Source organism: Geotrypetes seraphini, chromosome 2 (assembly GCF_902459505.1).
Source record: "Geotrypetes seraphini chromosome 2, aGeoSer1.1, whole genome shotgun sequence".
Lineage (NCBI taxonomy): Eukaryota > Metazoa > Chordata > Amphibia > Gymnophiona > Dermophiidae > Geotrypetes > Geotrypetes seraphini.
The window spans coordinates 324,633,552-324,646,752 of record NC_047085.1 but is presented as its reverse complement, the minus strand read 5'-3'; the positions used below and the strand labels follow the sequence as shown (position 1 = coordinate 324,646,752).

The window sequence follows — 13,201 nt, the reverse complement described above, 5'->3', positions numbered from 1 at the left end:
TATAAATTCAGACACATTTTGATCACTAAATTTAAAATAAAATCATTTTTCCTATGTGGTTGTCTGGTGATTTCATGAGTCTCTGGTTCCACTTTCTTCTTCTGACTGCATCCAATCTTTCTTCCCTTCTTCCAACCTGTATGCTTCCTCTCCTCCAGACCTCATTCCTCCCCCAAACTTTTTCTTCCTCTCTCCCTGCCTCCCTTTCTCTTTTTCTATTTCTCTTCTTTCCTTCTGTCTCCCTGCCTGCCCTGTTCCATCGGATAACAGGCCCCAAAGCCGCCACCGCCACCCCAAGCTCTCCCTGCTTCCCTGCGTCGGGCCGACCAGCATTCCTCTCCCTGAAGTCAATTCTGCCGTCGGAGAGGAAGTTCCGGCCCAGCCAGGCAGCGATTGGCTGGCCAGAACTTCCTCTCCGATGGCAAAATTGACGTCGGGGAGAGGAAGGCTGATCAGCCCAGGATCGCGATCGACCTATTGGGCACCCCTGTTTTAGAGAAATGCTGCCGAGTCCTGCCTTCGCGGAAACAGAAAGTAGGCAGGACCCGGCAGCAAGAACAGCAAATTATAAGCTTCACTGACCTGTGTCCCGCCTTAGCCCGTAGCGAACACATGCTCCGGGGCTCTAACATGTGCGTGCCGGCTTCCCTTCTCTTCTCTTCCCCCCCCCTTCCCCCTGGACATAACTTCCGGTTTCGGAGGGAAGAGAAGGGAAGCCGGTACGCACACGTTAGAGCCCCGGAGCATAAGTTCGCTACGGTCTAAGGCGTGAAATCTCCAAGCCGTTTTTTTTTTTTTTTTAAATGTTGAGCAGTGGCGGCAGCAGCAGAATTCAGGATCGGATGATAGCCGGGCGGTCATCTAAATTAGCCGGGCGCTCCCTAGGGAGAACACTGTACATAGACTCAGTCTTCAGGGACACCGAGAGAGACAAGAAGATACCCGTATGAAACACAGGGTACTCTCATGCCGCTGACATCACTGTGCAGCAAAGCACAGTTACTTACCGTAACAGGTGTTATCCAGGGACAGCAGGCATATATTCTCACATGTGGGTGACGTCATCTACGGAGCCCCAGCGCGGACAGCTTTTCAAGCAAACTTGATTGAAGTTTCAAGTTTGCTATGCTGCACCACGCATGTGCATGCCTTCTTGCCCACTAGAGGGCGCATCCCCACCTCGTGGTCCTCAGTTCCATAGCCAGCAAAGAAGCCATCCCCGGGGAGGAGGGCGGGTTGTGAGAATATATGCCTGCTGTCCCTGGATAACACCTGTTACGGTAAGTAACTGTGCTTTATCCCAGGACAAACAGGCATGATATTCTCACATGTGGGTGACCTCCAAGCCAACCAAAAAAGGGCAGGTGGGAGGATGGTAATTTAGGAAAACAGATTACGCAAAACTGACTGGCCAAACCGGCCGTCACTCCTGGATAACGTATCCAGATAGTAGTGGGAGGTGAAAGTATGAACCGAAGACCAAGTGGCAGCCTTGCAGATATCCTCCACCGGAGTAGACCGGAGGAACGCCACAGAAGCTGCCATCGCTCGGACCTTATGTCCCGTGACCCGACCATGAAGCACGAGACCAGCCTGAGCGTAGCAAAAAGAAATACAAGCAGTCAACCAGTTGGACAAGGTGCGCTTGGAAACAGGACGTCCCAACCGATTAGGATCAAAGGACAAAAATAATTGAGGAACCTTCCGATGAGACTTGGTGCGTTGAAGATAAAAGGCCAACGCTCTCTTACAGTCAAGCGTGTGAAGCGCCGCCTCCCCAGGATGAGAGTGGGGCTTCGGAAAAAACACCGGAAGAACAATGGACTGATTGAGGTGGAAATCAAGACACAACCTTAGGTAAAAATTTAGGATGGGTGCGAAGAACCACCTTGTCATGATGGAACACAGTAAAGGGCGGGTCCGCAACCAAAGCCTGCAGCTCGCTAATCCAACGAGCGGACGTGAGCGCAAGCAAAAAGATCACCTTCCAAGTGAGAAACTTAAGATGAGATTTGTCAATAGGCTCGAAGGGAGGCTTCATCAGTTGAGCCAAAACCACATTAAGATCCCAAACTACAGGAGGAGGTTTCAAAGGAGGATTAACATTCACTAGACCCCTCATGAAACGAATCACCAGAGGATGAAGAGAGAGAGATCGACCCTCGAGATGCCGATGGAAAGCAGCAATCGCACTGAGATGCACCCTAATGGAAGTCGTCTTCAGCCCAGACTTGGACAAATGCAACAAATATTCCAGAACCGAAGACACCGGAACCGAACTCGGATCCAGATGATTCGAGGAACACCAGGAAGAAAATCTGGTCCACTTCTGAGAATAACAAAGCCTAGTCGAGACCTTGTGCGAGGCTTCCAGAACCTCCCTCACAGACTTAGAAACCTGTGAAGTCATGGGGAAAGGAACCAAGACGTCAGATGTAAAGACTGAAGATTGGGATGCAACAGCGAACCCCGACTCTGAGACAGCAGAGAAGGAAAGACAGGCAGAAGCAGAGGCTCCCTGACACTGAGTTGAAGGAGCAGGGAGAACCAGTGCTGACGAGGCCAACGAGGCGCAATGAGAATCATAGTGGCTCTGGACGCCTTGAGATGAACCAACGTCCTCAAGATCAGAGGGAAAGGAGGAAACGCATAAAGGAACCTCCCTCCCCAGTCGAGAAGAAAGGCGTCGGCCTCGAGACGGTCCGGGGAGTACATCCGAGAACAATAGAGGGGCAGTTTGCGAGTCTCCGGAGAGGCAAACAGATCCACCTGAGGAGTCCCCCAGCGGTCGAAGACCTCGCGCAGAACTCGGGAGTTTAGCGACCACTCGTGCGGCTGGAAAAGACGACTGAGTTTGTCGGCCAGACAATTCTTCTCTCCCTGAATGTAAACCGCCCGCAGGAAGATGTTCTGGGAGACCGCCCATTCCCAAAGGCGCAGGGCTTCCCAGCACAGGGACCAAGAGCCCGTTCCCCCTTGTTTGTTCACATAATACATGGCCACCTGGTTGTCCGTCTGCACAAGGACTACCTGATCGTGCAGCAGGTGGCAGAACGCTCGAGCAGCCAGAAAAATGGCACGAAGTTCTAAAACATTGATGTGACAACTCCGGTCCTCTGCCAACCATAGACCTTGAGTCCGCAGACCGTCCAGATGAGCTCCCCACGCGTACTCCGAAGAGTCCGTGATCAGGACCTTGCGATGCGGAGGAACGAGAAAGAGCAAACCCCCGGAAAGATTGGAAGAGTTGGTCCACCAACGGAGCGAGCGTCTCAAGGAAGGAGTCACAGTTATAGGGGAGGAGACTGGGTCCCGATCCTGACGCCACTGGGAGGCCAAGGTCCACTGAGGAAGCCTCAGGTGCAAACGGGCGAACGGAGTGACATGGACCGTCGACGCCATGTGGCCGAGCAGAACCATCATGCGCTGCGCCAAAACTGAGGGCAGCAACGAAACCTGGCGACTCAATCGAAGCAGGACCTCCAACCGTGACGGGGGGAGGAACGAACGGAGGCGAACCGTGTCCAGCACGGCCCCGATAAACTGAAGGGATTGAGTCGGGCACAACTGAGACTTGGGGAAGTTCACTTCGAACCCCAGACATTGAAGGAAGATGATAGTCTGTCGGGTCGCTGAAATAACCCCTTCCTTGGAGGACGCCTTGATCAGCCAATCGTCCAGGTAGGGAAACACCTGCAGCCCCTGAGATCTCAGGGCTGCCGCGACCACCACCATACACTTCGTGAAGACTCGAGGGGACGAAGCCAGTCCAAAGGGGAGGACCCAATACTGGAGGTGCAACTCCCCCACCTGGAACCTGAGGAACTTGCGGAAGGCGGGATGCACCGGAACATGAGTATATGCTTCCTTCAGGTCCAGGGAGCACATCCAGTCCCCCGATTCTAACAGAGGGCACAGGACTGGAAGGGACAACATACGGAACTTCTCCCGGACAAGGAACTTGTTGAGCCTCCGGAGGTCCAGAATGGGGCGTAAGTCCCCTGTCTTCTTCGGGACCAAAAAGTAACGGGAGTAAAACCCCCGTCCACTTTGGTTCGGGGGCACGGGCTCCACCGCCCGAAGGCTCAACAAGGACCTGGCTTCCGACAGGAGAAGAGGAAGCTGGTCTCGACAGCCAAGAGAAGCCCCCGACGGATGTTCTGGCGGCATGGCTAAGAAGTTTAGCGAGTAACCCTCGGAGATGATCCGGAGCACCCAAGCGTCCGACGTGATCTCGGCCCAGGCTGGAAGAAAGGCCTGCAATCGGACCCCGATAGGAAGGGGGTCCTTCGACAGTGCGGAGGGGGCCCGCCCCCAACCGCGCATCACGTCAAAAAGACGGAGCCGGTTTAGACGCCCCTTGCGCCTGAGGCTTTGGTTGGGATTCTCTGCCCTGCTGAGGGGGACGCCGGGGCGGAGGCCTCGAGAAAGCCGGCATCGACTTCTGCGGGTATCGCCGCAGAGGAGGTCTAAACGGCTTCTGCGGCGGGGCCCGGGGTTTAGGACGGACCAATGAGGCGATAGAGCGCTCATGTTCAGACAAGCGTTTGGTCGCCGCCTCCAAGGACTCATCGAACAACTCGGAGCCAACACATGGAAGATTGGCCAGACGTTCTTGCAAGTTCGGGTCCATATCCAGGGTACGAAGCCATGCGAGACAGCGCACCGCCACCGCAAAGGCGGATACACGAGAGGCCAACTCAAACGCATCGTAAACTGCGTGAAAAAGGTAGAGACGCAGCTGAGACAAATTGGCCATAAAGGTACCAAAATCCCCCTTATGGGAATCCGGCATGACCCCATAATACCTGGGCAACGCCTTCACCATCTGCCTTAAATAGGATGAGAAGGTGAATGCGTAATTAAGGACCCTGGCAGCCATCATGGAGTTGGAATAGAGGCGACGACCAAACTTGTCCAGGGTCCGTCCCTCCCGCCCGGGGGGGACCGCAGCAGAGACCCTAGAAGGCTGAGACTTCTTCAACGCCGACTCCACCAGCAACGACTGGTGGGACAGCTGCGCTTTATCGAAGCCCTTGCAAGGGCAGGCGGTACTTAGACTCCATCTTTGATGGAACCGCTGTGACTGTAAGAGGGGAGTCCAAGTTCCTCAGGAAGGTCTGGTGGAGAACCTTGTTGAGAGGCAGCCGAGGAGTCTCCCTTGGGGGAGAGGGCAAATCCTGCTCCTCCAAAAATTCCTTCGTGTATTGCGACCCTGACGCCAGATCAAGGTCCAAAGCCCTCCCCATATCAAGCACAAATCTCGAAAAGGAGGAGGGCTTCGAAGGCGGAGAGGGCGATCGAGAAGCCCTCGTCGCCAAGAAGGAAGGGGAGGCCTCACGGGAGTAACGAGGTTCCTTACCCGTGCCAGACCCCGAACTCCAAGAAGCCGCACCAAGCGACCTCGACGGGGTCGGGGACCGCCCATGCCCCATGCCCATGCCCATGCCCATGCGGGAAGTCCCCGGGGTATGGGGCACCGAGGCACGCCCCTTCCGTCTCGGCGAAGAGTCCCTCGAGCACTCAACCTCGGAGGAACGGAAAAGCCTCGGATTATCGAGGCGGAGCTCGGAGACCCGTAGGGTCTCTGCCCCGGTCGGTGAGGAGCGACCGTGTCGTCGAGGAGAGGCCCGTTAACGTTTGGGCTTCCTCGACCGACGCTTCGCCCGAGGCCGACCCGAGGGCGAGGAGCCCCGGGAGGACCTCGACGAGGACGAAGAGAAAGAGATCCTCCGAACCCTCCGCACCTTGTCCCGAGGCCGCACGCTCCGCTCAGGCTGGTCAACCGAGGTCGAGGGCAAGGTCGGGGCCGAGGCTGAAGCCCCCCCCGGAGGCCGAAGTCGAGGGTACCGAGACCGAGGCAGCTGACACCGGGGCAGCCGAAGGCGGCTGGAGGTGCGCGAGGGCACCGGACAGCTCCGAGGTAATGAGCGCACAGAGTAAGTCCTGAAAAGCCGGCACCGCCATCTTGGCTGGTAGATCCGGGGCCGGCGGGTGCTCCCTCGAGGGCGACCTCGGTCTCGAGTATTCCTGCGGGGCACCCAACTTCAACGATCCACCCGCCCCCGTCGATGAGCCCAAGGATGGCTTCTTCGAGGCTGGAACAGAAGAAGGAAGTGAGGACTTACCCGTCGTCGACTTCGGGGTCGAGGACACAGGCTTCGACGAAGCGGGCTGTCGGGGCGAGGTCGAGGGAGTCGAGGCCGTGGTCAAGGCCGGGGCCGAAGCCGAGGCCGACGTCGAGGCCTTCCCCGCCACGGGGTCCACAGCAAAGAGCTCTGCCATACGAGCGCGACGGCGGCGGAGGGCCCTTTGCTGAAAAGTAGAGCACCGAGTGCAGGAGTCGGTCGGGTGCTCAGGACCCAGACAAAGTAAGCACCACCGGTGGGGATCGGTGATCGAAAGGAGTCGATCGCACCGGGTGCACTTTTTAAAGCCCGTCAAGGGACGGGACATGGACACAAAAAACAGCCGGGAATGAACGAGGTCCCGCGGCCGCGGCTACCGGCAGCCCCCGGAGCCAAACGAAAAATCTTTTTTTTTTTTTTTTTTGACGAAAACCTAAACACAAACAAATAAAAAAACAAAGTAAGCACAGCGACCGAGAAAGAAACACTCAGCCGCGGAGTCAGAAGGCTAAAATAGAAGAGCACAAATTCCACAGGGCTTCTGGCTCCGCGGAAAAGACTGAACTGAGGACCACGAGGTGGGGATGCGCCCTCTAGTGGGCAAGAAGGCATGCACATGCGTGGTGCAGCATAGCAAACTTGAAACTTCAATCAAGTTTGCTTGACAAGCTGTCCGCGCTGGGGCTCCGTAGATGACGTCACCCACATGTGAGAATATCATGCCTGCTTGTCCTGGGATAATTTGCCTTCTGCCGACCCATAACAGCAAAAATACGAGATTGTGCGGCTAAGCACAGGGCAGAATCTCTTTCTTAAGCACCGTGAGGCATAACAGTACAGTCGCAATTAAAGTCGTTAAGTCTTTTCAAGCAGAGAGAGTGGGGAAACACACACAAGGTATATCACCGCAACACTGGCAAAAGCTGTTGAAACACTCCTGACGCGTAGAACTCCAAAAACAGGGAAGCCGCGGAATAGTGACCCAAGTCAGCTGCAAAATAAACTCCGTGAATGCTGCGGTGCTCTCACTAGCGCCGGAGACTCAAGTGTGTGCCTGTTTCATGCTGAAATGAGCTGGCTCTATCAACAATGCTTTAAAAAACCTACCCGGAACCATTAAAATATTTTTCCCACTATCATGGTATAAAATGCTTAAAATAAACTTTGGAGAGAAATAAATGAATGTTGCTTCGTTCTCAACTTAGGAAAATAAGCACACACCTTATGCGCTCAGTCAGGAACCGGCTATGTGAAGAACACACCCGGAGCCATCCAAATATTTACCTCCACCCAACCACGGGAACTGCCAAGCAAAGTCCGCCTCGGGGAGAAATCCCACTACCGCTGTGGCGCTGCTGCCAGAGTATGAAAACAAGCGCACACCTACAACATGCGGGAAGGCACTAGTTCCTTCATCGGAGCTCTATCCATATAGCCAAAGCCCTTTACTGAATAAACTTCATACAAATGTAAATTTACTTGTCAGTCACTAAACCATTTCCACAACTCTACAAAATATAACGTTTGATAAAAATCATATTCTTTCTGTAGACTTACACCGAACCCGCAGCTCCACCACAACCAGAAACCATAAAAGAAGTTCAAATAAAACATATACTCACAACTTTGTTGATAGTGCCGGGAGATGCTGGTTGCTTGGCACTATGAGGGCAGAATTGTTTAATAATCACTGTGGTCTCTCTATTTTTTCTTTTTTTTACAGTGAAGGGAAAGAAGAAAAATCGAGACCCAGTCAGACCCTCTATCATTGGAGGGAGGGTGAGGTAGGGACCTGGGGGGGCCAGGTGTAACCCCTAAAGCTGGCATCGTTCAGCCGGACACCCCTGTCTCACTGAAGAGAAACCTCAACAGGAGAAAAAAATTTTCCAGTCACAGCCAGAATTCAGGAGCTAGTTGAATAGCGACCATCACCTGCTGGGAGATGGAGCATACTGAAGATGTAGGAGGTGTCCCAGCCAATAGGACCACCTGTTAATCAGTTTCTCTATCTCTACTTGCTGGTAGATGTGTGCTATCCCATTGGTCTCTGGATTCATCTGCTGCTGTTGCTAAGGAAAAATGTTTCCACAATTTTTGTTTGAAACAGAACTATTAATCTGCAATTTTAGAAAGTGAACTTTCAATGTTTTAATTACCATCCTGAAGAATAAACTAGCTGTTTATGATCAGCATGATCCACTACTCTGTAGCTTGCCCTTACACCTGAGCAAGAAGCCAAATAATGCTAACCAAGTACTGGAAGTAGGGAATTTATTAATTTTCATGACTGCTTAGCATTTAAGAAAGTCAAATTTCCATGAAATTCAGACCTGAATGTGTACAAAATCTACAGTATAAAAGTATTATTTTAAATGACCATTGTTTCTTACCTTGCTAAAATCAACAGTACTGTTTTCATGGCTTCCTGTTCCATTACCTTTATGATCCATTCCTTTCCCAATCTCTAAGTTCCCAGGTGCTGACTGTGGAGACGTTAGAAGCCCTATACAGAAATAAATATTTATGCTCAGAATGGAACCAAAAGAAATTGAGTTTGATGAAAAATGCTTAAAATAAAACCAATGAGTGCCAAATAAAAAAAAAAAGCACAATGTGTAGGTTAATCAACAAAAGTGGATGTTAGTATTGCATGTGCAATGATTTCATTTAAATCTGGACAAAACCATAGACATTGTGTTTTTTGAAAAACTACATAATACATTTAGACATTATACAAGTGGTAGCCTTTTCATAAATATAGTTAAAAAAAGAGTATGTGAAATTGCAAATGGAACCATTCAGAAAGCAGTAAAAGACATACTAAAAGCTGCAGCACACTGAACACTGTCTTTAAGAGCTGCTTATAGTGATGGTCACTGAAGAATTTGTCTCTGTTTTAACTGCATTTGCTACAACCCTGAATCCTTTTTTCACCTTCAAAGCACAAGTCTTGTAGTGATCTTGTCATGCAGATATTTTGAACAGATACTAATTACATTGCCATCACATTAGGAACTTGTCCCTGAGGGCTTTCCTAAAACAGGCCAAATCAGATTATTTAAGCATCAATCCTCTTTCAGCTTTGGGGCTTACTCTTCATTTTATTCAGATAGGGCAACAACAACAACAACAAAAAAAAAATCAATCACCAAGTAATCTTATGGATAATATTTTTATACACAAAATCAACATGTTGGTTTTAGACTTTGCATAACTAGCAATTGTCAAATGGAACTAAACACCTAAGATATCATCAGTAATTACACAGGAGAGCAAAATGTCCCTTTTCACTTGCAATACAGCAACATGAATACTAATCTATTCTGTTATACTACATTTATTCTATTATACAAAGAACCAACTCTGATGCAAAAACTTGTTTCAAGCCATCAGAATCATCATTTAAATGGTCCCTATCTCGTTCCACCACATTCTTTCTTAGTACATGCTTATAACTACAGTGCAGAGCCAGTCCCAACTATTAGAAAAGACTAGACGGTAACCTAGGGAAGCAGCTTAGTCAAAGCAAAACATGGGTTCTGACAATCATACTAACTCAAAGAATCATCAATGAGTATGTTAACATGAAGGAAGGGTGGACCTTCACTGTGAATGTGTGACATATAACCAGGTCATCTTCTGGGAAAGGCCTAAGGCTGAAGAGTTGCCTAGGGTGCCCAACATCTTTGCCCCAGCACTGCACAATGCAATCACTAAGGATTTCTACTTTTTAATATGTTATTCATTTTATTTGGCTTTCAGGTTTTCAAAAAGCTTTCCTACAGATTTGGAAGAATACAATGCACAATATGTGAAAATATTTCTGAACTGGAAGGGGAAGATAAATGCAGTTCAACTCAGTTTCTATTGAGTAATAGAAAAATACTCTTGCCTTCCATTTATCATCTGGCAGCAAGAAAATGCTGCATTTAACACATGAAGTAAGTAATATATCTATTTCCTAATCCCCCAAAAAGGGAAGTTCCATATCCTGCTTCTGAAACTTCAGCTCTATCAAAAAAGGGAAGCATGCATTTGCTTATGGAGGGCAGCTTGGGTGAGACCATATGGTTGTTATCTGCCATCACCTTTGTGCAAGAGGAGGTAATTACCAAATTATAAAGGTAATTACAAAAGGTGAAGGCTCCAATTCTGCTATACATAGACTCTGCTTAAAGGTTTGCACAATTTCAAATTTATAAATGACTTCTAACTCTGAAAATAGTCTTAAAGAATAGGACCAAGGGGCATGCCTAGCTTTTCTTTGGCCAACACATAAGACTTGGAAAAATTAAACAAAATATAGTTAAGCCTGAGAAGACAGTACAGTGAATTAAGAAACCTTACTTAATGTAAAATGAACTGGTGCTGTCAAAAGCTCTGAACAGCTCTGAACCATCCAACAAGGGGTTAAATGTACTCAATGCTGCTAATAATCCATAGCTTAGTGTGTTTCAAGCTAGAATCTACTCTAAATTATACCTCCTCACAACAGATTAAAATTTATACTTGCATATTATCTGCACTCCAATTATGTCTTTGTATTTCACTATATTATTTTCTTAGTAAAAATGTCAAAGATTATTTCCTTTATGTATAAAGGAGTGATCATCAGAAAAGCATCTCAACTGAGCCCTTTAAATCCAAGACATAAATAAAAGGTTAGGCACAAAACAAAATACTTTCAGTGTTTTAAATTTAAAAAAAAAAACAAAATACCCCACTAGGGAATCTTAAATTTCTTCCCTTGTTTCTCTAAGAGCTGTAAATAAAATGAATATGAAATCCTTACATTAACATTATGCCAAGAAAATCCAATATAGCAAATTTTAAAAACTGATATACATAACAAAACATGCAGAATGAGGAACTACAAACTGCAACATATGGTGTACACTTTACAAAGCAGTGTGCTCAAAAACATTCCAGTAAAGTGATACACATAGCACTACACAAGCATAATTTAGATAGTTGCCTGGTATAATGTCACTATTATCCTCTCTCTTCTTTTCCTGGTCATCCTGAGCTTCCATCTCCTCCTCAGGTGGATGAATGACTACCGTAGGAATATCATCATTGCCACATGAGAGTCGTTCTGGGACATGGTGCTCATTCTGTTGGGAGCACCTAGATACCAGGCGATTGAGGTTAGGGCTTGAGGGTGGTGTGTTTTGAGGGGTTGCTACTGGGGTTGTACACCTGGATCCAGCTGGGGTCCCACCTCTTGAAGGTAGAAGGTAACCAAGAAGAGACAGGCGTGATTCACGTCGTAGGGAGAGGGTTGAAGAAAAGAGACCTGCACGTAAAGAGTTACTGGAGGCTGAAAGGCCCTCCCCTGAGGCAAAACAGAGAAATTTAATGCAAAGTTGTCAACCGAACCGAAATAGAGCAAGAACTAAAGTTCATACAGTGTTTGCAATGGAAGCTACATGCTCAAAGAACAAGCAAACACTAACCTATAGTAATTTTTTTCTGTCTTGTGGAGAATAATAAAACCAGCATGTTGTGTATAACGTTATGTAGTTTTAAGTTTTTATTATTTTTTCTATTACATAGGCAACTGATCAGGAAAGCCAGAGTTGTAAAAACTATGATAGGAAATTGTTTGAATATAGAAGATAATTGCTTTCAAAAATTGTATATTTTTAGAATTACTGATTTTAGCATGCCAATCAGATACTGAACATGAACAGATACAGAAAGTTAAATATATTTAATAAATAAAAAATTAAAACTAAATTCATGTTATAGTTAAACACACTGGTATTAGAGTCATCCACATTGGAAAAAAAAATCTACCATAAGTTAAATGTTAAGAGAAAAAAATTCATGCAAATGAAAGAGAATCCACTTATATCTTGAGATATCGGAGGACTTAACTTGCTGGCAACTTCTAGGTAATATACAAGAACATCAGGAAGCAAATGGCAGGCATTACTGGTGCATGCTGAAAGAAACAAAGCCTTCTGTCTTAATCTGCCTTTCACAGTCAACAAACTTAATATAACTACACCAGCAAATGTGCATTTCATCTGTTATCTCCATGAGGTTTTTAATATAGGAAAATGATGACGTCAAGGCATGTGTAAAGACACAAAAATATTGTTTCAATTTAAGTGAAATGCCTTTAATAGGCATGCAAAAATTACAAGAAAATGCACAAGACTAAAGATGGCTACATGGCAATTACACATTTGCAAGATAATTCTATACAGTATATGCAAAATGTTGTAAAAGACCGTCTCTGAAGACTACATTAAATAGAATAGTACATCCCAATCTTTAAGATTCTCAAAAGGTGCCAAATTTGCGCACATTTGAAAACTTGTGGGCAGCATCATCAATGTTTCAGCTGTTTAATTTTAAATCTTTAGGAATAAAACCCACCCTTTGCATTGTATTTCTTCATCTGTTTACTATGTGCAAACTTTTATACACAAATACTATAACAAAATATAAAACAAAACAGAAGAAACAGTCCACTGCAAATAAATTGTGGAAGAAAACATTGTTTTCTTTTAAGCTTATATACAGTCAAGAATACATAAGTACATAACTTCCACAGCACAAGAAAAAGCAAGAGAGAGCGTGACCAAATTGGAATCCTAACTCTAAAAAAAAAAAAAAAAATCATTCTGTCTTTTATCAATAAAGATAGGATCAGAGAGCAGAAGCACAAAATGTGACCTTCCTATAGAAAGATTAGGTTCTTACCTCTGCTAATCTTTTTTCTTGTAAATCCACACTTTATTCCGGGAATGGATGGGATGCTGTCTTCCCTGGCTAGCCCGGGGCTATATGAACTTCACTTGATAGAAGTATTAGCTTCTCCCTCTGCACTTATCCCCTGGAGCATGCTCCCTGGCATCAGTTAATCTTCAAGCAGCCAGGAATCTCTACAGGAAAAACAAGAGTGAAAGGGGAACAGAGAACTCCCCACCAAACAATCAATTCTGCTTATATCAATATATTCAAATCAGCAACAATAAAAACTAGAAAACAAGTTTTTTTAAAACATTAAAACCTGAACGATCAAAACTGTATTTTAGGGATACAGTCTGCACTGTCATTCG

At 46.9% G+C, this 13,201-nt stretch overlaps 1 protein-coding gene across 5 annotated transcripts in view; it reads right to left on the bottom strand.

Moving 5' to 3' along the window:
* SLC4A7 (solute carrier family 4 member 7) overlaps positions 1–13,201 on the bottom strand; it is a 363,361-nt gene that overhangs the window by 201,614 nt on the left and 148,546 nt on the right. For 3 of the 5 annotated variants that reach the window (XM_033930147.1, XM_033930146.1, XM_033930149.1), the window contains exons 7-8: positions 11,104–11,463; positions 8,519–8,631 (exon numbers count right to left, since the gene is read on the bottom strand). In XM_033930147.1, coding sequence (XP_033786038.1) covers positions 8,519–8,631; positions 11,104–11,463 — 473 coding nt within the window. The remainder of the gene's footprint in view (positions 1–8,518; positions 8,632–11,103; positions 11,464–13,201) is intronic. The other 2 variants (XM_033930150.1, XM_033930151.1) reach the window with 1 other exon arrangement.